The sequence below is a fragment of the Drosophila grimshawi genome, unplaced genomic scaffold (genome assembly GCF_018153295.1).
Source record: "Drosophila grimshawi isolate 15287-2541.00 unplaced genomic scaffold, ASM1815329v1 contig_1367, whole genome shotgun sequence".
In the NCBI taxonomy this organism is placed as follows: Eukaryota; Metazoa; Arthropoda; class Insecta; order Diptera; family Drosophilidae; genus Drosophila; species Drosophila grimshawi.
Window position 1 is genome coordinate 4,831,931 of NW_025062889.1, and position 27,115 is coordinate 4,859,045.

The following is a 27,115-nucleotide window of genomic DNA, read 5'->3' on the forward strand; positions in this document are numbered from 1 at the left end:
CGACGACAGCGACGGCGACAGCGACGCCGACTGCGCAGCTGCTGCGAGTGGCGCCCGGCTTTATGTTAATTTATTTCAACATTGGAATTTATTTTGGGTGCTGCAAATTGTTTTTCTTTGTATTTGGCTATGGGGCAAGTGTGTTTAATTAAAAAAATTCGAACTTTTGCTTCTGGATTTAATTTTAACAGCTTGTTAACAGCCCCATTAAGTCTCTTATTGCCTGGCTATGGTGAATATGTTAAAACGTTTGCACCAACAGCCCTAAAATGCATTATAAATATATGAATGAATTTGAGATGTGCTTCCCAAGAACTTGATGAAACTTATTATTTTTATGGGGTAGAAGACGCGCTGCAAACTTCCGGTTACAAATTGTAGCAGCATCTGAAAAGGGTTTAACAAATTATGCTCAGTAAAAGGCAAATTAAATGCAAAAATTAAATTTAAATATGTTATTTAAAAAATAAGTCATTTATTAATGAAAACTATTCAAAGTTATAAAAAATTTAATATTTATAATTTGAGAATTTATTTTGATTATTATTTTCCCAGCTGAACTCAACATTTTAACAATCAACAATCAGAAAATGTTCAATCAACTCAACAATGCTTTTCTATTTATCATAGACCTCAACCGAACCTGTTTCTCTATGGGGGATGTGATTGCCAGAGAGCCGTTGATAATTCTAATGTTCTCTCAGTGGAATATTCTTACGCTCTCGAGCTCCAGCGCAACGTGCTCAGTGCTCAGTCAGTTGCTCTTAATGGCTGATAAATACACAGAGCCGGCTGAAAACGATCAGTTGTTGTTAGTTGTTGCTGTCGATTAGAACTCGTCTCGTCTTGTCTCGTCTTGTTTCGTCGATCGCTTTGCAGTTGTTGTGATTCTGTTTGCTGTGACATTTAATTGTACAAAAAGTATGTCAATTGATTAACATATGCGATAACTTGCGAGAACTTGAAAATTGAAAACTTGAGAGCTGCATTGCACACGCAACAGCTAAAAAGTGAATTGGCCGCTTGCCTGACAGCTGTGTGTCTAATGGAATGCATATGCATATGCATCTGCATCTGTATCTGTATGTGTAGTTGTGTGTGCTGCAATGCTAACGAATTGGAACCAAAGTCAGTGTCAGACCCACGTAATCAGCAATCACTGGCGGGCCGGGCCAAGTCAACCAAGTCCATGTTGTAAGCCAAGTTAGCCAAGTGAACCAAACGCGTGTAGAACCGTTTAATGTTTTGTGCGTTGCATACGAAATAAGTCAAGGTCCCGGTCCGTATCTTTGATGCCAAGACACACACACACACACACACACAAATATACATATAACTAAACATATTTAATTGAATATGTACATATATAAGAAATACACATTCATATTTATGCTTGACACACAGCGCACAGTGGAACGCAATCAGAAATATTTATAGAGATTTATGCATATTCAAGGGAAAACTTTTATATTATACATTCTGTTGATCAGAATTGAAATAAATAACAAAAAATGATTAGAAACTACATTTTAACAATCATTTGTGGCCCACTGTGCAGTGCCAGCCACAAATGGAATCTCCGCAGTAGCAATGAACTTTGCCAGGCGCCTGTTGCTCAAACCGTTGCTTCTATTTTTGTTGCTGTTGTTGTTGTTGTTATTGTTGTTGTCAGATGATAGCCCTTAACCCTTATGTACAGTTAAATCGCATTAATATTGTCATTACTGGCTTTAAGCAGCAATTATTAAAAAATCAGCAAAATTTATGCTAATTCCCTTTGTATAAATGTATCAACAACAAAGGGAGAGTAAGCAATTATAAATATATATCTAGATTATAATACTCTCTGTTTACCTAAATGTTCTCACCTTTGCCAATAACACCTGAATTGTCTGTTATCAGAAATCACATATGTACAAGCAGCTGTTTTCTTTCATTTTTCATTATGCTTTTGTTTGCCTGTTCTTTGATAAGAGCACAACGCAGAGTAACAAATAGCGATATCAGCTGTTTGTAGTTTAAGTGCTTCTGAACTGGATTAATTAAAGCCAGAACTTGTTTATTACACTCAAAATTTCGGAAAATAAATTGACAAGTTGATTAACCCCTATGAAATGAATGCCTTTTGGCCATTGCAATAATTGTACACAACACAAAATCGAGATTATGTTTAATTGTTAATGCATAAAATGCTGACACTTGCTTAATCTGAAAGCGAAAACATTTTGTTTGTTGACTACTTGTGGACAAATTTACGATTTATTCTTCAAGGTCGTTAATAAAATCAATTTGATTAGAAATGGTTTGTCAATGAATATTTGTTACTCAAATATGATTGTTTCCCAGTCCCATATATCACTGAAGATCAATTGAAAAATCAATACCACTTGAAACAAACTCTTTCATCAGAAACTATTGCCAGAGGAAAATCAAAAGGGTTGCAACAAAAAAACCAAATTGAATATGTAGACTTATTTATAATAATTTGGATGTTAATTTCAAAATGAAAAATATTATTTAATGATGAATGGATTTTCTACATTTTATGTATATACGATCACCTACTTTGCTAGTGTACTTTTTAGGTTGTTTCACTGTACTCTCAACCTATCACAGCACAAGCTAGCGTATAGTTTATGACTGGTCTGTCAATGCACACCCCCTCGTTATGGCACTCACCCGTTGACTAGCAGCACCTAAACCATGTTAATTACTCATTGTATTGATAGTGAGACCGAGTGGGTTTCCACAACCAAAATTCTGTAATGCTTGGTGCTAGAAATAGTATCAGGAACGCTGATAAGAAGTCGTGTGTGGATAGATATATGAATGTGTGTATATGTTGTTGCGGGGGTCGGTCGCCACAGTCAGTGTCAGTTGAGCGTTACTGCGAGGCATAAGTGTGAAATATCGACATCGAGTTAGATTTCATTTAACTGCTAGTACATAGACATTTACTGATAATAAAACTAAATAATGCAAATGTTTCTTCGAAAGTGAGCGAGTGTAAGCAGCAACTAGACCAGAAGGAGAGACCTGAAGAGAAGAGAATGGAAATATTGCTGGAGCTCAATCTCAAACAGAAGCTGGCCACAAGGCTGGGCATTCTGATCGTTGGCAGCATTATCTTTGGCCTCTTTTGCTGCCACAGCGCATTGGCCAGCTTAACACTTGGCGCCCTCTTGGCCCTAATGCTGCGCAATCCAACAAATGTCTTCGCCTTGGTGATGACCTGTCGCAGGGATGTCATGTAAGTATCACAAGACATTTGCCAAGTACATAAGATTGTTCAGTTACATTTGCCAAGTACATAAGATTGTTCAGTTATAAGCAAATTTGGATCAAGCTGATAAGCTCAACAACTATTATAGTTTTTTAGATTACTAACACATTATGTTGTTCATTAACTCATATGTATAAAAGCCATATTAATTATAATACAGCTTTGTTGTTCGATTAGCATTATACGAGTATATTAGATTCTTTACCTCTTTGTAGATTAAGTTATTTAGTAAACATAATAATAGACAAGATTGTTTAGCACTAAACAAGATATTATAATAACATTATTCTTGCAACAACAAGGTGAGCTTCTTTGTGAATAGGTAAATCCCTTAAAACTCACTCCCTCCCTCTCTCTCTCTCTGTCTCTCACTGTCTCTCCTTCTCCCTCTCTCGCTTTCTTTCTTCCAGGGCCCTGCAACGTTTTGTGGCCTTAAATTTGTATCTGCTGCGCAAAGATCGAGCTGGCTGCACCGTGGCGCATTGCTTTGAGGAGCAGGCACGCCAGCAGCCGGAGAAGATATGCTTTGTGATGGACGAGCGTCGCCTGAGCTACTCGCAGGCGCTGCTCTTCAGCCAGCGTGTGGCAGGTTACTTTCAGCAGCGTGGCCTGAAGCGCGGCGACTGCGTGGCACTGTTAATGGAGACGCGTGTGGAGTACACCTGTTTCTGGCTGGGTCTCAGCCAGTTGGGCGTGATAACCGCGCTGATAAACTCCCATCTGCGCGGCGATTCGCTGCTGCACTGCATCCGAGTGGCCAAGGCATGTGCTCTGATCGTTGGCAGCGAGCTGAGCGATGTGCTGTTGAATCTGCCGCCACTTGAACTGGACATCTATCAGTATACGGATGTGGAGGGGCAGCAGCTGCTGCCCAATGCCATCGAACTTCGCGACGCTCTCGAGGCACAACAGCCGCTGCCGCTAAGTCGTAATCGGGAGAGTTCGTCGAAGGATAAGTTACTCTATATTTACACTTCCGGCACGACGGGAATGCCCAAGGCAGCTGTCATCACGAATCTGCGCTATATATTCATGTCCGCTGGCACTTCCTATTTGGCGGGCCTGCAAAGCAACGATGTGATTTATAATCCTTTGCCACTGTATCACACGGCTGGTGGCATTGTGGGCGTGGGAACTGCCCTACTCAATGGTAGCACTGTGGTGCTGCGCAAGAAGTTCTCCGCATCGAATTTCTGGAGTGATTGCCGCAAACACAATTGCACTGCGGCCCAGTATATCGGAGAGCTGTGTCGCTATCTGCTTGCCACGCCATTTGAGGCACAGGAGAAGCCTCTACACAATCTCCGCTTGATGTACGGCAATGGATTGCGACCGCAAATCTGGACGCAGTTCGTCACACGTTTCGGCATACCGCATATTGTGGAGATCTATGGCGCCACCGAGGGCAACTCCAATCTAATCAATATCACAAATCGCTTGGGTGCCATTGGCTTTGTGCCCATCTTCGGACGTCGTCTGTATCCGGTGCAGATCCTACGCTGCGATGAGCTGACGGGTGAACCGCTCCGCGATGCCAAGGGCCGCTGTATGCGCTGTGCGCCCGGCGAGGCGGGTCTGCTGGTCGGCAAGGTCGATGACCGGCGTGCGGTGAGCGCTTTCCATGGCTATGTGGATAAGGCGGCCTCCGAGCAGAAGCGATTACGCAATGTCTTCGCCAATGGAGATTGCTTTTTCAATTCGGGCGACATGGTCGTCGGTGATATATTGGGCTATATTTACTTTAAGGATCGCACTGGCGACACATTTCGCTGGCGCGGCGAGAATGTTGCCACCCAGGAAGTGGAGGCCATCATCACCAATTGTGTTCGGCTCAACGATTGTGTCGTCTACGGCGTTCAGGTGAGTTGGCCAAGCTCAATGTGGACCAACAAATGTCAACACATAAAAATAAACTCAGATTAAAATAACAGATCTCTATCAGTATCTAAAATTAAACATTAAAAAGCTATTTGCAATTTAATTTGCAGCAATTTCTTAGATTTACTTTCATGAAAAATGCAGTTAACAATAATCGTTGAACTGTTTTGGCTTATAGATACCACATGTGGAGGGCAAGGCGGGCATGGCGGCAATTATGGATCCCACACGGAAGTTGGTGGACATTGAGTATTTGTCGATTGTGATACGGGGCAGTCTGCCCCCCTATGCGCGACCCCTCTTCATCCGGCTGCTAGATGAGATTCCGCGCACGGAAACGTTCAAGCTGAAGAAACGCGAACTGGCACTGGAGGGCTATAATCTGGAGATAGTCAAGGATCCCATCTACTATCTGAATCGGGATGGTGTCTATCGGCTGCTCAGCACGGAGCAATACGCCTCACTGCTGGCGGGCACGGCGGGTCTCTGAAATCCGACATGCTCACTTAGACTTTAGCCATAGCTTGTATATTTACACACACATACACACACCATTACACAAACACACACACATTCTTGCAAATGTATTTTTATCACTTAAAAGCAACGACTGATGAAACTTTAGCCAAAGCCGAACGCGTTTCATTCCCATAACTTGGCCATAAAAAAAAAAATGGCAGCTGAACCGATAATGGCCGCCAATACATTTCCGGGCAGCAGGAGGGGGGAGTGGGGAGCAGAGCACACAAGACAGCAACGGCCAAGATATATCGAAAGTGTTAAATCCCCAAGATTAAGTTCTCGCTCATTGGCAGCTGCTGTGGCCGCTTGGCTGTTGCATTTGTTGCTACTGTTGCTACTACTGTTCCTGCTGCTGCTGTTCCAGCTATAGTTGCAACATTAACGCCATTTCTGTTCACCAGCAGCAGCTGCGACGCAACAACAACAACAAGGGCCAACAACGTTTGCCATCCTCTAAGATAAACGATGTGAAAAATCCATACAAACAACAACAACAACACAGCTGCAGTTGCTGCCGGAATCGCTGTTGTTGTCGAATTGGCGCTGCAACCGCAAGCAGCGCTGCCAAAGTCGCTGCCACCAATATCGATGGCAAAAAAGTTGTGGCAGGCAATCATAAAAAACGTAGAAATACCAACAAAGCCGCTACTTCCATGAAATTGGTTGCCACCACTTTTTGGGCCAAAACTATGTGAGGGGCGTAGTTGGATGGGGGTAGGTGGAGCAGCAGCTAGCTGTGGAGGCAGAGCAGGAGCTGCAAGGGTGGAGCTTAAGTTCAGGATACGCATAAAAACTATGGCGACACTATATCATAGTTTTGTGCAGCATTTTCGAATATTATTCTCGGTTAGTTGAATTTGAAAAGAAGGAAATATCTTTCCTGGTTTGTTGCAACAGAACATTTTCTAAAATAATGTTCAATATTTCTTGAGTAGTCTTTCTACGTTTATTTATTGTACACATGAAATGCTCGACAAGATTAAGGGAACACTTAACAAGTCCCATTTTCCATATTTTTATTCATTTCTGTTCACATCATTCGACAAGTCAATATTTTGTTGCGCTGTGTAATTTAACAGCTATTTGCCACAAGCCATCTCAGCACTCACGACGTTATCAATTACCCTATCAACAATCGACAAACCTCCTTGCAACAGCGGCAACATCAACAAGAACAACAGCAACAGCTAAACTTAAGGCTGCCAATGCGAGCATCAAAAATTCGCATAAAGTTACATTGGCAGCAGAATAGTGAGATGGGTACAGGTTGGTGGGGGGAGGGGGAGATGGTGAGTGGCAACTGTTGCAGCTGCCACTGGCACTGCCACAAAATGTGAATGGTGCGAGTTTTGTCACCATCGTTTCACGGCATTCGCAGCAGCCCTTTTACCCTTTTCGTCTCTTGGCCCATGTTGCATGTTGGCTGCCTCAGCTGGTTGCATCGTCGCCGTCATAAACAAAATGGCAGTTGCTGGCGGCCAGGGCGCATGCATAGCTAATATCAATAAAAACAATAACAACAACAACAATAACAACAACAACAACAACAACAACAACAATCGCTTCAGCAGCTGTTGCAACTGTTATTGTTGTTGTTATTGCAACATCGCGTGCGTTGCGCGTTTAAGAAGAAAAATTAAAAAAAATTTTCAATAATTTTTCGAAATGTTCGACGATTTTGCCGCCATCGACCTTTTTCCCCTACCACGTACTCTCTCTCTCTCTCTCTCTCTCTCTCTCTCTCTCTCGGAGTCACTTTTTCGTTTGCTTTCTTGCCATTTCTTTTGCTCATTTTGGGCGCTGGGCGGTTGGCGAATGGCGCCACAGCTGCCATTGGAATTTCAAAGCTATTAAAACGCTGCCAGGCGAGCAACGACCAAACGGGCTCCATGTTGCTGCTACTGCTACTCCACATTGAAATTGTACTTGTTGCCCCCGAGCTTCCCCATTGAAGAAACGAGATGGAAGAATATCAACTATTGCACAGATTTGGTTACACTTGGGGCAAAGCATCGCAATCGAATATTAAAATAATCCAAAATAAATACAATAAATAAATAATCTTAAATAATAAAAGTGGCAAAATTGGCTGTGCCCCAATTGGAGGCAAATTGTATGCTTCATTTAAGAAAATATACATATCATATCCATAGTCAATATAATGATTTCAATTTGACCGAACTCCAAGTGGCATGGCTTGAGATGGCTTGTTTTATAAATAGATTTCACTTTTCTTATAAAACAATTTTTATTTTTAGAAATTCAGCCATCAATCCAAATTAATTTGCTTTGTGCCGGTTCATTAAAATGCTTCTTTAAGACTTATAATGAACATAACTTTAATATAACTTCAAATGTTTGCAGCTTTGCGGTATAAATCACTATTTTATTATTATGTTTGCTTGTGTGGTAAAATATCTCAATTATTGATAATTAATTGATAATTTCTAAACACATAAATCAAGAATTCATTATGAGAATTTATTGCTGACATTTAGATATGATATTTGCTAAGTACAACATTTTTTGGCAGTTTGGTATTTTATTTGTATTCAATGTTTGATAGAGTATTGAGAATTTGAAGTATTGAAGCTTGTGCTAATTGTGCAGTTGTTGCTGCTCTCGGCTCTCTGGCTGCTTGTATGCATTTGGGCTTAAAGGTTTTGCTTGCTTTTGTTTTTATGTGCCGCACAGCCGCCTGCCGGATTGCCCCTTTGCCCTTTCGCTGCTGCTGCTGTTGTTGCTGTTGCTGCTGCTGGTGTTGTTGCTGGCGACTGTTCAGTTGCTTTGTCGGTTCGTGCTAATTACGTTGCACCTGTGCGTGACGTTTGATGTTGCCCTGTCCGAGCTTGTCGCTTCTGTTTGTTGCTGGCTTTTGCTTAGTTTGTTTTGTGGGTGTTGGTTGTGGGTTGCAGCTGCAGTAGTAGCAGCAGCAGCAGCAGCAGCAGCAGTCGTCTAGCAAAAATTAATTAAAAGCCAACGTGCGGCAATGCAATTAAATTCGATTTGGCTCAGCCATCGATGCTGATGGCGACGTCGATGCTGACAGCAACGGTGACGCCGACGGCGACGCTGGCTGCGTGTTGTGCTCAGCTGGGCGGCTGTTGTTGACATCGTTTAATACAACAATACAGCAAAATTATATTACACACACAAACACACACACACATGCATACACATTTATGTATATTTTGAAAAGTTCACACAATGCAACTGCCTCGTTCTGCCTCTTCTCTCTCCCTCTCTCCCTCTCTCTCTCTCTCTCTCTCTACCCCTGTGTCGTCCTTTTGCCAGCTTTTGTTTTGTTTGTTTTTGTGTGTTTTTATTGTGAGCTTTTCGCATACGTTGGCAGCTGTTGGCTGATCTGCCTATTTGCCTCTGCATGTCTGTGTGAATGTGTGTGTGTGTGAGTTCGTGTGTGTGTGTGTGTGTGTTTGAAATGGCTGACTGGCTGCTGTTGCTGGCATGCCTGTGCTTATTTGTGTGTCTCCCCGTGTGTGTGTGTGTGTATGTTTGTTTGGCTGCTTCGTTAGTTCGTTCGTTTTCCGTTGGTCCCGTTGATTCGTGGCACCTTTTGGATTTGACAGTTTTGTAATTAACTGCAGTCAGCATGTGCGGCATTGGCAGCGCCAACGTCAGCGTCGTCGCTGGCAGAGAGCAGAGCAGCAGCAAAAATGTGTTGCATACTTTCAGGCTGTACAATCGAAATTGCCAATAAGCATGAACGACTCGCTTTTGGCATTTTTGGTGCGCAATTAGTTTTTGTTTTTAAACTTCAGTCTGAGCAACCCCCGGGGTTGTTCAGCTGCAGCTGATGTTTCATATTTATCCACGTTCACGAAATTAGACCAGCAATTATAAACAATTACTTAAATGTATGTGCGTACTTCGCTTAGAACTTAGAAATGAGACGCCAAATTACCAATTGAATAGTCAAAATGCTCCAAAATGTATGCTATGCCTGAGAGAAAAGGGCTTCAATTAAGATCTTTTGGTATCGAAACTATTAAACGGAGGCTGAAGGGTTTTCAGCTTTGCTTAAAATCAGCAGGAAAGTCTCAGGAAATGATGTAGTTATTTATTGTGTTCGTTGGTTATTTTCAATGTTCAACTAAGTCCTTTACTAGTTTGATCAGCCTACTTAGAGTATTTATTTATTTGTTGGTTGGAAATTCCCAAATGAAATACCTGCAATCAGACTATGACAAAGTTTTGCTGCTGCCAGCAGCTGCTGCCACTTACTTGAGCCGGCTGCAGGCAATAGCCAGAGTTACAGTTACAGTCACCTACACAGCTGTGGCACGAGTCAACCACAGGACAAAGGGAAGCCGGAAACAGGACACTGGATACAGCACACTGGACACACACGTGTGCCTCGAACGATGGCTTGGGTTTTGCTTAGGCTTCTCGCTCGTACGACTTTGGCCCGGCAGCACACTTTGGCCTTTTGCTATGGCTGCCTCAGCAGTGGTTGTCAATGTTGTCATTGTTGTTGTTGCTGTTGCTGTTGCTGTTGCTGTTGCTGTTGCTGTTGCTGCTGCTGCTACTTTAGCTGTTGTTGCTGTGGTTGTTGTTTTTTATGGCCAGTCCTTGGCGGCCTTTATGCGCCCGCATATTAAACAATTATTGCCAAATGGCAAACGACAGCTGCGTTGTGTCACCATCGGCGATGTCGTTAGTGTGGGCCGAGCACGAGGCCTATGCGACGGCCACGTTTTTTAGCCAAGCAGCATCAACAGCAACAGCAACAGCGACAGCAAAGCAGCAACAGCAGGACATGGCCAGTAACTCGGATTGGGTTTTGGATGTGGCATTGGCATTGGCTGTGTGGAATGTGGAACTGTGGGCCAGTTTGCCTGCATTGGCTCACAGACGTTTTTTTCGCGTTTCAGCGTCTGCTGCAATTTATGTGTATAAATGACAAAAGTACCGTTATTTATGGCCAGCAACCGCAACGCAATTTGGCAACACTTGTTGGCCAATTGGCAAAAATGTGAAACGAGCTGCGCCCCGAAGCAAAAACAACAACAACAACAAAAAGCCAGAACAAAAACAAAACAAAAAATGAGAAAAACCTCCGCATTCCCAAAATATATGTAGGCATGTAAATGTGTATTACAGCCATGTGTATCGGAATATATACAAGCAACAGTATTGTCTATACTCCATAATGCTCAATACAAAGAAACCAGAAGCTGCTCGAATGGCTTAAGTTAGCCGACTAACTTATGCACTTAAAGGGATCGGAAACAACAACAAAATTAATTACATATCGATATACAAATTTGATCTTAAGAAGCAAAGGAATTATATTAACTTCGTTAATTACAATCAACTTCCAGCGTAAAATGCAATTTCAGCAACTCCAATGGCAAATAAATAACCTAATTTATTTTGATAATGTTTCATAATTGAACTTAATCAGTGAAAAATATACACATATATAATTAAATTTCTTTAACTACTTGCCCAAGTTACAAACTCGATTACTCAATCAAAACACTCTGCAATTGAAGCATTTGCAAAGGAACATCTGTCTAATATTTTGGTGACATGGGCACAGATATTTTTGTGCCGTCCTTGGCAAAATTTGAATTTTTATTGCTGATCGATGCGCGGGCGCGCATTGACACGCCCACCACCCACCACCCAACGCCCACCGCCCAACGACTATCACATACGGCAACACTTACGCCCGCCCCCTTGGCCAAATTATGCGTATTTAGGTCGTTGACTATATCCGTATGTCGTCGTATCCGGCAGCCGCTTGTTGCTGTCATAAATTTTGGCCAGGACGCTGTGTGTAAATGTGCCAATGCGTTCGCCTACAGCCCAAAAGGACTTCGACGGTTTCGTCCTTTTGCAAGTGTGCCGATATTGACCCTTCTGTTTTGTTGTCGCGCTTTTATTATTCTAATATTTTTTAGGGGGCATTGCCAAGATTTATTGAAATTACTGCGGCGCGCACATAAAGCTGAAACCTTGCCACCGATTTCATACTTCCTACGTCCCCCATTTGTTGAGAGGTGCAAGGAGGCGGCGGCGGCAGCACACGCGGCGTATGAGCATCAATTAAATAACCATTTAATGTGCAGCTTGTTGCTTGTTGTACATAATTGTAGTTGTATGCTTTATGTTGCTTGTCATCCAGCGTTGCATAATTGACGCTCTTTTTTCTTGCAATTAGTGTAACAACTAATTGGCAGCAAAAACTATTATTCCAGCCAACTGCAACAGCTGTTGGCTTGCAGGGAAACAAAACCGAAAGAAAAAATCAAACCTCCCTCGCTGAAAAATGAGTTGCATAAATTTTAGCTAACAGTTTTGAGTGTTGACAGGAAACAGCGAAAAAAGCAACTGGGAATTTAATTTGAGTTTTATTTATGATACCCTTCAGTGACCTCTTAGAACCTGAAGCGAAAGCAGACTGCTTGCAGCAAGTTTCAACATTTACGAGTAGGCTGAGGACAAGTTAGCTAAAAAAAATCCATTTCAAAAATATATAATACAGTTTAGATGCCAATAATATATTTAGCTGTATCATTTTAAAAATAAACACTATTCCAAGAACATTTTATGACAACTAAATTTTTCTTTTTTATTTGCGCAAATAAATTAAATATTCTTAAAGAAATTCAACACATAATTTCTCACTTATTTTTTTGGTCTAACAAAGACTTAAGATAGCTAACTATTTGAGAGCTTTGTGCAATAGCATTCTAAGGAAATAAATAATCCATGCTTCAATTCATTTTCACAGCAGTTCAATCTGTTTGCTATTTCAATGGGCTTACAATTATTATATATGTATGTGTCTTCTGCCTGTGGCAGCTTCCCTGTTGTTGTACAAACAAAGCGCCTCAAAGTATGCCACAAACACACACACACACCTACCCCTAGCCAAACACATGCACAACAGAGACACAACAAACGACAGCCGCAGCAATATTTTGTCCTTTTTCCCACATTTACACAGGCCCACAGAGAATGTGAGCAGGTGTTGCCATTGTTAGGCTAGACGGTGTTTTTATTTTGGCCAGGTGTGATAAATGAAACCACCCATATTGCCACAAACCACTCTGCAAACTCTGCACACTCCACCGCCCCACAGGCCACGGGCCACGAGCCACGGGCAGAATTGTTATGATTTTACAACAATATTATTTTTCCATCAACAATATCAGCAAAAATCAATCAAATTCAATTAAATCGCAGCCAAATGATGTAAAAATGGACACAACGAAAAAAACAACACTCTTGCAATTATGCTAAATTAATTAAATGCAACAAAAAAATGAAAAAAAAAAAAAAAAAATTGAAACAACAAAGCAAGTTTCATAATTTAAAATGCGCATTAAAATTAAGAGATGAGCGAACAAAATAAATTAAAATTGACCACAAGGCCAAATCAATCAATTAAGCGGATAAATGCGTGTGTGCGCATAACAGTGTTAGTGTTGTAAATGCTCACAAAAAAAACACACACACACACTCACACACACACACACACACAAATTGAATGCATAACAATGCTCACAGCAAGAAAACATTTTGCTGGCAAAAAAAATGATGGCAAAACTGATGTTTTACACTTATTTTTATCATCTATCTATATACATATATATACACATATACATATATATATATATACATATATATGTGTGCTTTTATAATTTTTGATATATTATCTGTGTGTGTGTGTGTGTGTGTGTGTGTGTGTGTGTGTGTGTTTTGCATAATTTCCCAAAACACACACACACACACACACGCGCGCGCGCGCGTGAATGTGTGTGAACATTTTGTGGGGGGGTTTTCGCCGGTGGGCGTGCACTTCAACCACACACGTGTTTGAGTGCGCGCAAAACGAGTCAAAAATATTGGGCGCATGCTTGTCTGTGTGTGTCTGTGTGTATCTGTTGTTCACATAAGCGTAGCTCGTGGGAAACTCTAGCCTTTTACAAAGGGGAACAACACACACACACACACACACACACACATACACACACACACACACATCAACATCACACCCCAAGCAGCAACTTGTTTCCAGTTGTTAATCTTAGGGAAAACTTTTTGATATATCACACAACTAAAGTTAACAGCTTTAAGGATCAAGCGTACAAGCAGTAAAGACTGGGCATTAAATAAGTTAACGTTGAATGTTGATCGTAAAGTTCTTTAAATCCAAAAGCAGAATGAGCTTATGAGAAATATATTCAAAACTAGCTTTTTCTGTTAAAGATTATGAAATACTTATATCTATTATCATTACTTCTTTTATTTGAGATATAAATGCTTTTTTTTATCATTTCCTATTTGATAATTTTCTATTTCGTCTAAGCAAATCCCCTTCAAATTTTCACCAACTACGTCCATTTTGAAAATGTCATCAGTCTGCCTTTATTTTGCTAACCAAAAATTGTCAAAGTATTTGTTGTCCGTTAGTGGTATTTGTTCTGGCCTAAAACGGCACTTGCATTAGGGCTCAAAAGCATGGAGGCAAAAGGAGCCAGGGACCAGGAACCAGGGAGCAATTTGTACTGTGTTTTGTTTGCAGCGCTTGTTGTGAATAAATGTATAACATTTAATAACTATTCATGCTCGTAAATTGGAGATTATTTGATGGTGTATTTAAATTTAGCCACACACACACACACAAGCGTAGGCCTGCAAATTGGATTAATGTGAGTTTAGTGGTTTGACTGCCAACATAACGATGGAAAGCACTTGAAAATGGCCGGAAAATGCAAGTCTAAAGGCAGCGCCTTTCAACTTGAAAGTAATTAGAAAGTAAAGCGACTACAAATTGTTTAAAATACTCGAGGGGGCATTGATTGATTTCCAAGGAAAGCGACGCAGCACTCGAGTGCCACTAAACGCAGCGAAGTGCAACCAAAAATAGATGCAAGTTGAATGCATTTTCGTGCTGCAACCAAATGAAAGCAAAAACATATGTAGAAACCAAATAAGAATGCTCCTAATGACTGCGGTGACACTTTTGTGGAAGTGAACACACACACACACACACACACAGAAGGGATAGACAGAGAGAGATAGAGATAGATATGGAGAGAGATAGAGTGAGATGGAGACAGTGTGTTTGAGCTGCTGCATACCTGTGCAGTCTGTGCTGATAAAATTAGAACGTGCCACGTCGCTCTGCAGTTGACAGCGTGAAAATTTGTGAACTTAGAACAGGAAAAGGCGGCGGGATGCCGTCGCTCAGCTGCGAAAGCGGACAGCTTAATACACACACGCACACACACACACACACACACACACACACACACATCCACACACACACAAATGGAAATGCACATGCATTGCTAAAGATACAAATACAAATATTCAACATCTACAGTTTCAGGCATTCATACAAACATATATACATAAATAAATATATATATACATACACATATACACATATATATATGTATATATATATATATATATGTATTCGGAACACACACATAAACCAAAATAGCAGCCTCGTTATATTTGTTGTTTTGGCATTTGGCCTGTCGTGTTCGAGTGATTGAAGTTGCCATAATAAACAAGTAAAAAAGCCAAGTAGTCAGTGCGGCTGCTGTCTGAGATACCCTGTCTCCATGTAGATAATGATTTAAAGATAAGCTAATATATATAATATATATCAATAATAAGAGACTTTAAAAACTGAGAATGCATTAAAAAAAAGATAAGCTGTTGAAGCTGGCAGTTCACTCAAAAAAAAAACATGATAAATTTGACCATTTTTCAAATGTGTTGCAGATTTCTATCTGAAGAAGACGAATAAGAGGTACTTGTAGGTCCAATCTTCTTAGATAACAAATATTTAATGCTTTTTCTTATAGAGAACATGCAACACTTAGAGAAAAATAATGAATTTCGTTGCTCATCACTTTTCTGCAATATTTCTATTATAAATATGAAATTTGACAAAAAATTTGTTTCCAAATATATACTAAATTGATCTTACTTTGGTAAATTAAAACATGCCTACATTTTCTTATAAACTATATAACGCTGAATGGTTATCAAATATATCCTACTGATCCATAAGGATTGAGTGCTAATTTGAGTCTTATTTAGCCATATTAGCCAAGAATTGCAAGTCTAATTTGAAGACCCTTTTAAACGATATTCACCTTAATACCGCTTTTACAGAGTATGGTCAAAAGCTGTCCCATTACAGAACTTTACGGGCGGCCCCACTGCTTGAGCAATTTTCCTCAGTGATACTCTTTCTCTCTCCCTCTCACTCTCTCTCTCTCTCTCTCTCCCTCTCACTCTCTCTCTCTCTCTCTCTCTTTCTTTCTCTCTCTTTCTGTCTGCGAGAGTCACAAAACTCTTTCTCCTGCATAGAAGATTACCAAAAATTGCAATTTGCAAACTAAAATATTTGAATATCTCTCAGTATATTTTCAACATTTGGCATTGCAAGTAATTATTTAAAGTAATTATTAAAAATAGTAATTATTTTGTACGAAACTGCAGCATGCTTTCAATGCAAAAGAAAGAAAATTATTCACAGTTTCTAAGTAAAGAACTAGGCATGGCACATACTTGAATGTATGTGTGTGTGTGTGTGTGTGTGTGTGTGTGCGATCATCTGTCTCGCTCTATGGCAAACTCTGCCAGTCAGCCGAAGCAACGAAGTTGACGTCGACGTCGACGTTGCCGTCAGCGTCAGCGTCATCGTCATCGTTGGTCTGCTGGGTTGGGTAGCTGGGACTTTAACTGGGGACTCGACTCTGAGGCCTTTGCCGGTGCTGTCGCTGCGATCAGTTGAGTTTTGTGCGTTGTGCGGTTCAGTTGTAGCGCGTTCTGTTTGTTCTGCTCCGGCCCCCCTTCAAGACTCACACAAGTGAGATCAATCAGTGCACCATACACAAACACACACATACACACACTAATACACATAGATACAAAAAAAAATCACACACAAATATTCAGAACACACACACAGGCGCACACACTCACACAGAGAGAGAGAGAGAATAAGCACAGTATCCAGCCAGCAGCCAGCATCCAGGTTCTGGTTCAGGTTCCATTCAGTTGAATTGAATTTTAGTTGAGCTAAGGACCACGCCTGCACTTTTGCCGACTTTTGTCGACTTTTGCCGTCCCACGCATTCAGAATTGTTAAATTGTTACATTCAAGCCCATAAATCAAAATGAGAGAAATTGTGCATCTGCAGGCTGGACAGTGCGGCAACCAGATTGGCGCTAAGGTAAGTCTCCTTCACTGTTTTTTTCTTTTTTTTTGTGTATTTTATTTTATTTTCATTATTTTTGTTGATTCGCTTTTGGTTTTGGCGAGTTTTTGGCAAGCGCAGCTAATTTATGCACATTGCCCGTAAACGTTTTTCAATGAGTTTCCAAATTGATCACAACTCAGAGTCAACGTTGAAGCCGCCGCCTTTTACAGCGCATTCAGCGCAATTAAAGCAAAAGAAAATTAACGCAAAAAAATAAGAAACAACAAAAAAAAAAAGAAGAAAAAACCGGCCAACGAATAAACATAAAGAAAAGAATAAGAAAAAAAAACTTACAAAGCAGAAAAAAAGGTTAAATCAAATAAAATGCCAAGTGCAAAAAATGAAAAAAAAAAACTAACCGAGTCGACGTAGCGAAGAAAATGAAATTTGATTGGGTTTGTCAGGCACTCGATATGCCCTTTGTTAAAACTCCAATTTCCAACTGTGATTATAGTGCAGAGCCTCAGAGACTCAGAGACAGCCCCTTTAATAAATGAGGCGGAATTTAACTGCTCTAATATAAGGCATTACTGCAATTGTTTCAACGTTTTTTAACGTTTTTTTTCTCTCTCTCGCTCTCCATTTCGGCTGCATTTTACGGATGCCAAAAAAACTCATGAAATTATCATTGCGGTTGTATCTTTTCGCTTTGCTGGGTTTCCTTTTGGAGAACCAACCGCAAGAGGTGCTCAAAAATATGCCACACAAGAGGGCAACCTTAATTTATGAGCAACAAAGCAAGGGAACAATTTAAGATTATTTAATTACAAATACTCCTACAAAGAATAAACTATATTAAGAGAATAACTCTAATGATTTAAAATACACAAAAAACATTTTCTAAATTAGAGTTTTAAAGAAGAAAAAAATAGGAATGACAACTAAGCGATTACTAATAAAATTTGACAAAAATATTATCCATTAATACGCTTAAATAAAAATCAAAAATGGTTACATATATAATGTGTCTACTGTATTAAGGTACCATATGGCATTCAGTCTGCTGCCCTGTTAATCAGTGTTGATCGTCCACTTACTAGTTAATCAATTGTAATGCTTGCAATTAAAAGTAGAAACAACAATTAGCGGTGCCCAGGCATCAATTATATTCAATGGGTTCGCATGGTGCAGCAACGTCAGCCAGTTAATCAATATGGCCAACCAATCAGGCAACCAAACAGCAGTCATCGCAACAAACGAACGTGCCACAGAGCTACACCCCAAAAAACCAGCCTGCCTGCAACTTGACGCATTTTTATGCTGCCTGCAGTTGTTGTTTGTGTATCTCTTTTTCTTTTTTCGTTTTTTTTTTGGAATTTAATTTTTTGCAATTTTTTTGGCAACTTGTAACCGGTTTGTATTTAATTTTTTGTTGTTGAAAGGCATTGACATGTGTAGCACGGTCGATTTGTGATCGAAAATCAATGTCAATGCTTGACTTGAAAATGTTTGCGGCAACCAGAAAGTGTGTCACGTTGCACGAGTGCTGATAAAAGCCAATCAAGCGATGATTTAACTATAAGCATTATTAAATTAAACTCAACTCAAGCAAAAGATAAGCAAACGTAGTAAATTTATTTCTTTCTACACATTTATACAGACATATGACTCAATTGTGGTTTGTGGATTTTTGCGATTTGCGAGAAATGTGGCTCCAACGAGTGTGTGGAGCGGGGGGTGTTTAGTGTCGCTTAATTTAGCGCTAACAGTTTTGTAGTTCTCAGAAATTCGGCATAGTAATGGTTTTTATGGAGCACGGAGCACACACACACTTAATACGTATATATTGCATACATCTGTTTATGTATCTGCTTACTTTTCGCTTTGTCCATGAATGAAATACTCATAGTGTTTATCTAAGGCAGACGACGGCGCTGAAGCCGACTTGGTAATTTGAGCAAACCGCTGGTTTCACATTACCCATCAGATTTTTGAAACACAGAGAGAGGGAGAGACCTAAGAAAGAAAGAAACAAAAAAATAAGTACATCATAAAAAGAAGAACAGCTGAGTGGACAACTTCAAATGTGTGGCAAGAACACAACAACTGGACTGACTGGCTGGCTGTCTATCTGGCTATCTGGCTGACTGGCTGACTGCTACCTAAGCATGCCCACATGTTTAATTACGTATCGCAATCGCAATTGAAAACCGCACAAGTGCAACAAAGGAAATGACTCAGTGAATCAATATGGCAACAGAGTCGACTTGAAGGATTGACTGTGGCTGCCACGTCTTCAGTTACAGGATAGGGGCTGATCGCATATGATTTGGGCGTTTCCGTTTTTTTTCGTTTTTTTTTGTTTTTTGCCCACACGACGACGACAAATGCATTTTAAATAATCAGCATCGTATTTATATATTCCATATATATATATATAGGAATTATAATTTCAGATATATGTATGCATGCACTCCCTGACAAAGTCAACAAACTTGCGGTCGTTTTTTTGTACTTCTTGTGAAAGATTTATTATCGCCCTCGTCTGACTTGGAGAAGAACAACGCAGGCAACAAACAGCTGCTGAGCAAAGACAAATGCTTTTGATAGGCTGGCAAGCGTCAAAGTTGGTTGGGTGGCGGGTCTGGGGGGGTTGGGGAGGCAGCTGTTTGATGCTCAAATGGCAGGCATCATGTGAAAATGCATTTTTGCATATCTTTTTTTTTTTCAAGGGCTGCCGGAAAAGCTATATAGCCAAAGCAAAAGCTACAAGCTGCAAGCGATCAGTGCACCAGCTGCAGACGGGCTGGACTTGTTGAAGATATATGTTTTTTTTTTTTAGAAGACTTTTGTGCTTCAGACAGTGTTCTCCGGCTCCAAAAGTTCATGCCCGAGTGATTTCAAGAGGCACCGACTGCAAGACTGGCGGCGATGCAGCGTTGGGGCAACTACAGACATGCAACACTTAATGAGGGCGTCGGCAACAGTCGGCAGCTGATCGCATGCGCTAAAGGGGGAGGCGTGTTGACGGAGGCGTGGCATTTACAACTAATTGGAAGTCTCTAAAGTTTCTAGCTGCCAGCAGGCGAGTGGCAAGTGGCAGCCAGAAGAGGCAGCCAACAATAAAGACTTGGCAAATAAATTACGATTTTTTATTCGAGTTTTCGTTTCTGAGCTTTCAAAAATTGAATTTACCAGACAGTAACTGTGCACAGGCATTAAATATATATATAGCTGTGTGTATATATATATATATATATATATATATAGCTCTTTTCTTCTATTTATTTATGTATCACTTTTTCTAATAGTTTCTCGAGAAATATTATTAAGCCGTGCGGAGCAAAAGTGTTTGTTTTTGCACTTTTTGCCTGAATCATGCAGAGAAATCTTTTGCAAAACTTTTCTTGAGTCATTTTTATGTGAATAGAAAAGCAAATATTTTGTAACAGCAGCGAGACCAACTCAAAGACATAATGTGTAAGCAAATTAAACAATGCATTTTTATACACAATTATGAAATACTTATGCAAAACTAAGCACTTCATAATTTTGTTAAAAATATATATTATTTTTCACTTTATTAATTGAAATACGATTTCTCACGCCTATCTCAAGTAGACTTTCTTTAAGCAGCATGATCACGAAAATTGTTTTAAGATCGTGATACCCAATCTAATATATATATATATATATAGTTTACCCCGTATCAAACGATCATTTATCACTTTTACCATCAACGAATTTTCAGCATTTTCTTGCCAACAGTTTTTATGTGCGGCTTATAATTGTTTTTCCCACTTTTCTCGACAGATCGTGCTGCTGATAAGTCCATGTCCAAACTTTTATTAGTGACTCACTTCACGTTCTCACCGTTTGTAATAGGAAATCTAATGCATTCCGTGTAAGCTATCACAGGAATGTGACGCAGCTAAAACCAATTTACACAGCTGGACTTGGTTAATATAGCCCCGCCACCCGCCACCCGCTCCCTGGGCATCCTCCTGTCCAGTGACCATTTCCCCAAGCAATCAATGCAGTTAGCCGAAAAAAAAAAAAACAAAAAAAGAAGCAATTTCCCGTAACTATCAAAAGCAGAAAACAAGAAAAATTAGTTGAAAGTAAAGCGATCGCTGGGTATGAAAAGATAGAAGAAATGTGTAGAAGCAACATGAAAAACGACTTTTCACTTCAACAGTTTTGTGTGCTAATTTATTTTTGTTGCTGCTGCCCCAAGTCGGTTGCATGATTTCGTTGTTCATTGTGTATGCCTCTAAGCGCTCTCGTCCGGCATATAAACTGCGCTTTATTGTTGCTGCTGCTGCTGCTGCTGCAGTTGCAGCAAGCTTCATAATTGCAACGGCCACACTCCAATTAAATTTGATGATCTTGCGGAGATTGTACATACATACAATTTACTAGTTGAGTTGCCTTTCAAATAAACAAAAGCAAACACAAACACAATTGGCTGTCATTGAACAAGGCCCGAACTGAGGCAGCAACTGTTTCTCCTTTTTAACACACACACACAGACACACCTCAAGTTCAAGTGGCAAAGGGAAATGCGACAGACAACAATGTAGAGAATTGAGAATCTGGAAATGAGAACTGAGAACTGGGAATTGGGAATGGGAATGGGCAAGGGCAACTAAGGAATTAAAGCGGATCACAGCAGTGGCACTTCAAGCGATAACATTTTTATTATTTCCTCGCTAGTCGTTTCTGTTTATTTCGTTTCGAATCGAATTGGAATTTTTGAAATTTCGGGACGATTTATGCGTCTCGCTTGAATGGGATCAATTTGTTGGTGGGGAAGGGGGGCAAAGAGATCGTTTTGTTGTTAATGAAAAACTAATGCGTTCCATTTTTGGTCAACAAATGGAATCGTTGGCTTGTTAAACGCAGCAAAACATTTGCAGCGCGCTTCCGCAATGAATGCTAAGCTAATCGAGGGGGCAACAACATCAATGAACAGTTCGTATCTAAGAGATACGCAAGTATCTTTTTTGATTTGCTTCAGCTGCGATCGGAATGTATGTAATTGTTTTTGTGTGTTTGGTTGCCTTCTAATGATGTTGTCGATGTCTACAACTGGCGTCTGCTGGGTTAATTTAGTAACTGCGAGCTGTGCCGGCCTGGGTCGTTGGCCTGCAGTTCAGCTATGACTCAGCAGCAGCAGCAGCAGCAGGCAGGCAGCAGATACATTTTTTTGTTGTATCTGGCCAGTGCCTATAGTGCCCAACATGCAACGTGCAACAGCGCGCCACGAGGCAGTGCTATTTTTAACACTTTCGCCTGCATAAGGTTGCACATTGCACCCCAGGAGCGTATAGGAATGAAGACTCAACTTGGAAATGTCCCATGCCGCGACACGCTGCACTGAAATATATTCAACAGAAAAAAATAAAAATATATATATATATAACTATATATATATATAAGCAAAGAAAAAGCCAAACCAAAAGCGGAAAAACTATTTTGGATTGCGTGCGGTTGCCAGCGCTGTTTCTCTTTAAATTTAGCACTAAATCAGGGCATGTTGGAGCAGAGATCCACCAAACTCTGAAACTCTGACGGCTAAACTAAACATAAATTGTCAGCCTCAACAACGTACAATGTGTCTCACTTTTCAAGCTGTCCCATCTCTCTTTCCATTTTCTTTTTTTCTATTTTTTCAAACCAAAAAAAAAAACCTTAAAAAAAATATTAAAAACTGAAAGAAAGAAAAAAACAACAACAATTTTATGGCGCTGAGACTGCGCCTAGTTCGTTGTCACATTGTCACAATGCTGCCACACAGCGGCACAAGCGAGTATAAAAGAAATTTTCTAATAATTTGTATATGTTTCTTCATTTTTTTGTTGTTTTTCTTATTTTTTTTTGCGCTGTGAACGGTTTCTGCGGCTGGCAACATGAACTCTGACATGGCTGGCTGGGCACACAGCTCGTAATTCTATTTGACAAACGTCAAAAGTCGAGAAGATGCGGCCAAGAGTTTGACAGATGACTGACCCCAGAGAGATATATATTGAAATTGGCCTACGGTTTAACAGTTTAGCCACAGCAGCCGCAGCTAAAGATAACAATTTGCATTGCATTCGCGACTATCTCGAGTTGAGAACCTCTCTTATCATGTCAGTCATTATATATATATATATATATATATGCACAGTAGCTGACAGCCTTAACAACAAAACAAAAAAACAAAAATACGCATATGGGTTCTGTTTGAATGATAGTGTTACATTTTTATCATTACATGCCTTAAATGCGTCGCTTTTGTACTTATTTCCCCATAACGATCAAGTATCATTATGCACCAAGCCAGACAATGGATTTTACTATTTAATTATCACATTTGATAGTTTTTTCGCTGCTTTTAAATAATCGTAAATTCGATTGTAGTTATATATAAATAAATATGCCCAATTGATGGCTCTGATGTCGCCAAGATATCCAAAATAGACACTCGAATGCTGCTCAACTTCACAGAGTTTTCCCCCCTTGTGTGTCTTAAAATCTGAGCCCCTGACGACTGTCATAAAAATAGCTGCAGTAGCTCTTGTTGTATCTTTTTTATGGTGACACCCGCCAAAGTCATTAAATTGTTATAAACATGATAATTATTACTGTACATTTCTCAGCTCGTCGTTAAAAGCGAAGAGGTGTCACATAAACCATTTAAATTTAGAACTAGTCTTTGGTTTATTTATGACGACAGCTCGCAATTCAAGTTTTGATATTGTTAAAGGATCTCTTAACTGATCTCGACTAAGTAAGCAAAAAACAATGACTAATCCTGCTTTATTTCTTTCAATTCTTTTGCAGTTCTGGGAGATCATATCGGAGGAGCATGGCATTGACAGCCAAGGCATTTATGTGGGCGACAGCGATCTGCAGCTGGAACGTGTCAGCGTCTACTATAATGAAGCAGCTGGTAAGTGCTCCCCATCCATCCATCCATCCATCTCTCTGCCATCTTGGCCGCTGACTCATGTCCCTTTTTTTTTTATATGAAATTGCATTCCAATAGCTGTGAGTCGTTCGTCTGGTGGCAAGTATGTGCCACGCGCCATTCTGCTCGATCTGGAGCCCGGCACCATGGAGTCGGTGCGTTCGGGTCCCTATGGCCAGCTGTTCCGTCCCGATAACTTTGTCTTTGGGCAATCGGGCGCCGGCAACAACTGGGCCAAGGGCCACTATACGGAGGGTGCCGAGCTGGTTGACAATGTCCTCGACGTGGTGCGCAAGGAGTGCGAGAATTGCGACTGTCTCCAGGTAAGCTCTTTAACCTGCTCAGATTGAGGGTAGCTGGAGAAATTGCAGCCCGAATTTTAATAGATGTTATTATAATTTATACTGCATTAAATACTGTCGACCAAGACTGCTCTAGTCGGTATATTCTGACTAGGAGATACCCTATTCGCATCTGTTCAATGTAAAATTGAAATTTGAAACTGAGTTGCTGGCTTCAAAATCATAATCAAAATATGCTTTCCAGTCTTATAACTTTGTCAGAACTTAAAGAGAACTTTAGAACAATTTTAAGTTCAAAGTTGGAAACGAAATTCAGTTTTGAAAATCATGTGAAAATGTTAAGCCAATAAAACCAACTTTCGATAATCATCAATTTGTCTAAACTGATTCGATTTTCAAAAACGATGACTTTTTGAGCATGGCTGGATCTCTTTAAAAAAAATAGATTAAACAAAATTTTAAAAACTTGAAACTTCTGCACAAATCCTTGACCAAATGAGAATGCTCCAATCAGGACGGCTCAACTAGGAGATGTCCTGGCAACGGCTGCGATTGCTTATACAAACGGGCATGGCTACATTTGTTGGACAGTTGAAGCACAATTGTGCATATTTAATGGATATTTGATACTAGTTTTATATGTTTTCCATTGGTAATTTCAGGGCTTCCAGCTGACGCACTCGCTGGGCGGTGGAACTGGCTCGGGCATGGGCACACTGCTCATATCGAAGATACGCGAGGAGTATCCGGATCGCATAATGAACACGTATTCGGTGGTGCCATCGCCCAAGGTGTCCGATACGGTTGTGGAGCCGTACAATGCCACGCTGTCGATCCATCAGCTGGTGGAGAACACGGACGAGACGTACTGCATCGACAATGAGGCGCTGTACGATATCTGTTTCCGCACACTGAAGGTATCGAATCCGAGCTATGGCGATCTCAACCATCTCGTCTCGCTGACCATGTCCGGTGTGACCACCTGCCTGCGCTTCCCCGGCCAGCTGAACGCCGATCTGCGCAAGCTGGCTGTGAATATGGTTCCATTCCCGCGTCTGCATTTCTTTATGCCCGGCTTTGCGCCGCTCACATCGCGCGGATCACAGCAGTATCGTGCCCTAACCGTACCGGAGCTGACCCAACAGATGTTCGATGCCAAGAATATGATGGCCGCCTGTGATCCGCGTCACGGTCGCTATCTGACTGTGGCCGCCGTCTTCCGCGGTCGCATGTCCATGAAGGAGGTGGACGAGCAGATGCTGGCGGTGCAGAACAAGAACAGCTCGTACTTTGTCGAATGGATACCGAACAATGTGAAGACGGCTGTCTGCGATATACCGCCCAAGGGGCTGAAGATGTCGTCGACATTCATTGGCAATACCACCGCTATACAGGAGCTGTTCAAGCGCATCTCTGAGCAATTCTCGGCCATGTTCCGTCGCAAGGCTTTCCTCCATTGGTATACCGGCGAGGGCATGGACGAGATGGAGTTCACCGAGGCGGAGAGCAATATGAACGATCTGGTTTCGGAATATCAACAGTATCAGGAGGCCACCGCCGACGACGAGTTCGATCCGGATGTTAACCAGGAGGAGGTCGAAGGCGATTGTATTTAATGGTGTGGCCAGAGGAATGAGGTGCGTGCGTGAGCGTCTCGTCTTTGGCAGTGGTGCCGGTGGCGCCGCTGGTGTCGCCAGTGGTGCCAGTGGTACACGGAATGTGTTTCTGCGTGGCATGCGGCATCAGCTACGCGCCAAACACTGCATCATCCTCTAAAGACGCAAGCGACTACAAGAGACACACACACAGAAATACAAATACACTCACTCACACACACACTCTCACTCACACTCACACACATACACACACATACATGCATACAGGAAATGTCAAGCGTAGTTTGACAGCAATCGAAACATCATCAGCCGGAAATGGTCCAAAGCTCTCATTTCATTTAATTTCATTTCACATGCTTCCTTTTAAAAGCATTCACTCATTATTCACTACTCACTTCTATTCACTATTCACTACTCACTATTCATATTTTTAATCGCATTCACATCTATCTTTCAATCTTATTCTTCATTCTACGCTACACTTTACACGGAGGCACGTCTATCGCATTTCTCGCAGCCATTTTTCTTCAATCTTTTCTTCAACTGCTTACCCCCTACTGCCCCCACACCCCCCTCATTGCCACCCCCCTGCATCAGCTCTCAATAATTTAAGTCACAATTTTATAACATTTTTAATATACATCATTATTTATATGCAAAACATTTTACTATTTCAAATATACAATTTACAAAAACATCGACAACAAAAAGGAAAAAAAAATACTGCACAATTCTCAAGAAAAGAAAATACTTCAACAAACAATATTTCAAATTGCACCGAAGACTGACGGACAGGCAAAAGTTTGGACTCAATGGCAATATTACGAGTACTTTGTACTCTGAGCGCACCCAAAGATCGATCCTATTGAAAGCAAAACAAAAATCAACAAAAAAAAGAAACAAAAAAAAGAACAATTTGAATATTATCATTGTATTATTCTTAAGCACAACACACATGTTTCTGTATTCCTGTGCATAATCCTCTAGTAGTCTTTAAAAAGTACCCAAGTATTTAACTAAACTTGAATAATAATAATATGCTGCAAAAACTTTTTCAATAAAATGCAAATTTGCTAAAAAAAAACAATTTTACATTCGCTTTGTGTTTTTACTTCAAATTTGTAGATGTTCCCGAACAAATGCTTTTAAATATTATGTATATCTTCAAATAAATATAAGTATGCTAAGCACTTATGATCTCCTAAAGAAATAAACTATTAAATTGTCGATTTATCTTGGATTTCATTTTGAGATATTCTCGATAAAAGAACCAAATATGCTTAGCCAAGTTTCCAACCAATTCACATCTGCTTTGTGGTTTGTGGCAAAAGCTAAACTGATTTCCGCCAGGTGTCGCC

General features: G+C 40.6%; 2 protein-coding genes across 2 annotated transcripts; both read left to right on the plus strand.

Annotated features, from left to right (window-relative positions):
- The first annotated feature begins 804 nt into the window (after window positions 1-804).
- On the plus strand, window positions 805-5,791 carry LOC6559096 (long-chain fatty acid transport protein 4). The gene is made up of 4 exons (XM_001985729.2): window positions 805-921; window positions 2,998-3,250; window positions 3,694-5,143; window positions 5,340-5,791. Coding segments are annotated over exons 1-4 (2,016 nt in total). The 5' UTR covers window positions 805-920; the 3' UTR covers window positions 5,652-5,791.
- Window positions 5,792-16,429: 10,638 nt separating this feature from the next.
- Window positions 16,430-26,844, plus strand: LOC6560280 (tubulin beta-3 chain). The gene is made up of 4 exons (XM_001985730.2): window positions 16,430-16,917; window positions 23,713-23,821; window positions 23,918-24,162; window positions 24,804-26,844. Exons 1-4 carry the CDS (start codon window positions 16,861-16,863, stop codon window positions 25,755-25,757), a joined length of 1,365 nt encoding a protein of 454 aa, XP_001985766.1. The 5' UTR covers window positions 16,430-16,860; the 3' UTR covers window positions 25,758-26,844.
- The last annotated feature ends 271 nt before the right edge of the window (window positions 26,845-27,115 follow it).

What these genes read in the sequence shown, in the direction of transcription:
- LOC6559096 (XM_001985729.2), top strand. An exon ending in ACCTGTCGCAGGGATGTCAT is followed by an intron (nt 3,251 to 3,693) that starts GTAAGTATCACA and finishes TCTTTCTTCCAG; the next exon opens with GGCCCTGCAACGTTTTGTGG. An exon ending in GTGTCGTCTACGGCGTTCAG is followed by an intron (nt 5,144 to 5,339) that starts GTGAGTTGGCCA and finishes TTTGGCTTATAG; the next exon opens with ATACCACATGTGGAGGGCAA.
- LOC6560280 (XM_001985730.2), top strand. Translation starts at nt 16,861, where the DNA reads ATGAGAGAAATTGTGCATCTGCAGGCTGGACAGTGCGGCAACCAGATT. An exon ending in CTACTATAATGAAGCAGCTG is followed by an intron (nt 23,822 to 23,917) that starts GTAAGTGCTCCC and finishes GCATTCCAATAG; the next exon opens with CTGTGAGTCGTTCGTCTGGT. An exon ending in AGAATTGCGACTGTCTCCAG is followed by an intron (nt 24,163 to 24,803) that starts GTAAGCTCTTTA and finishes TGGTAATTTCAG; the next exon opens with GGCTTCCAGCTGACGCACTC.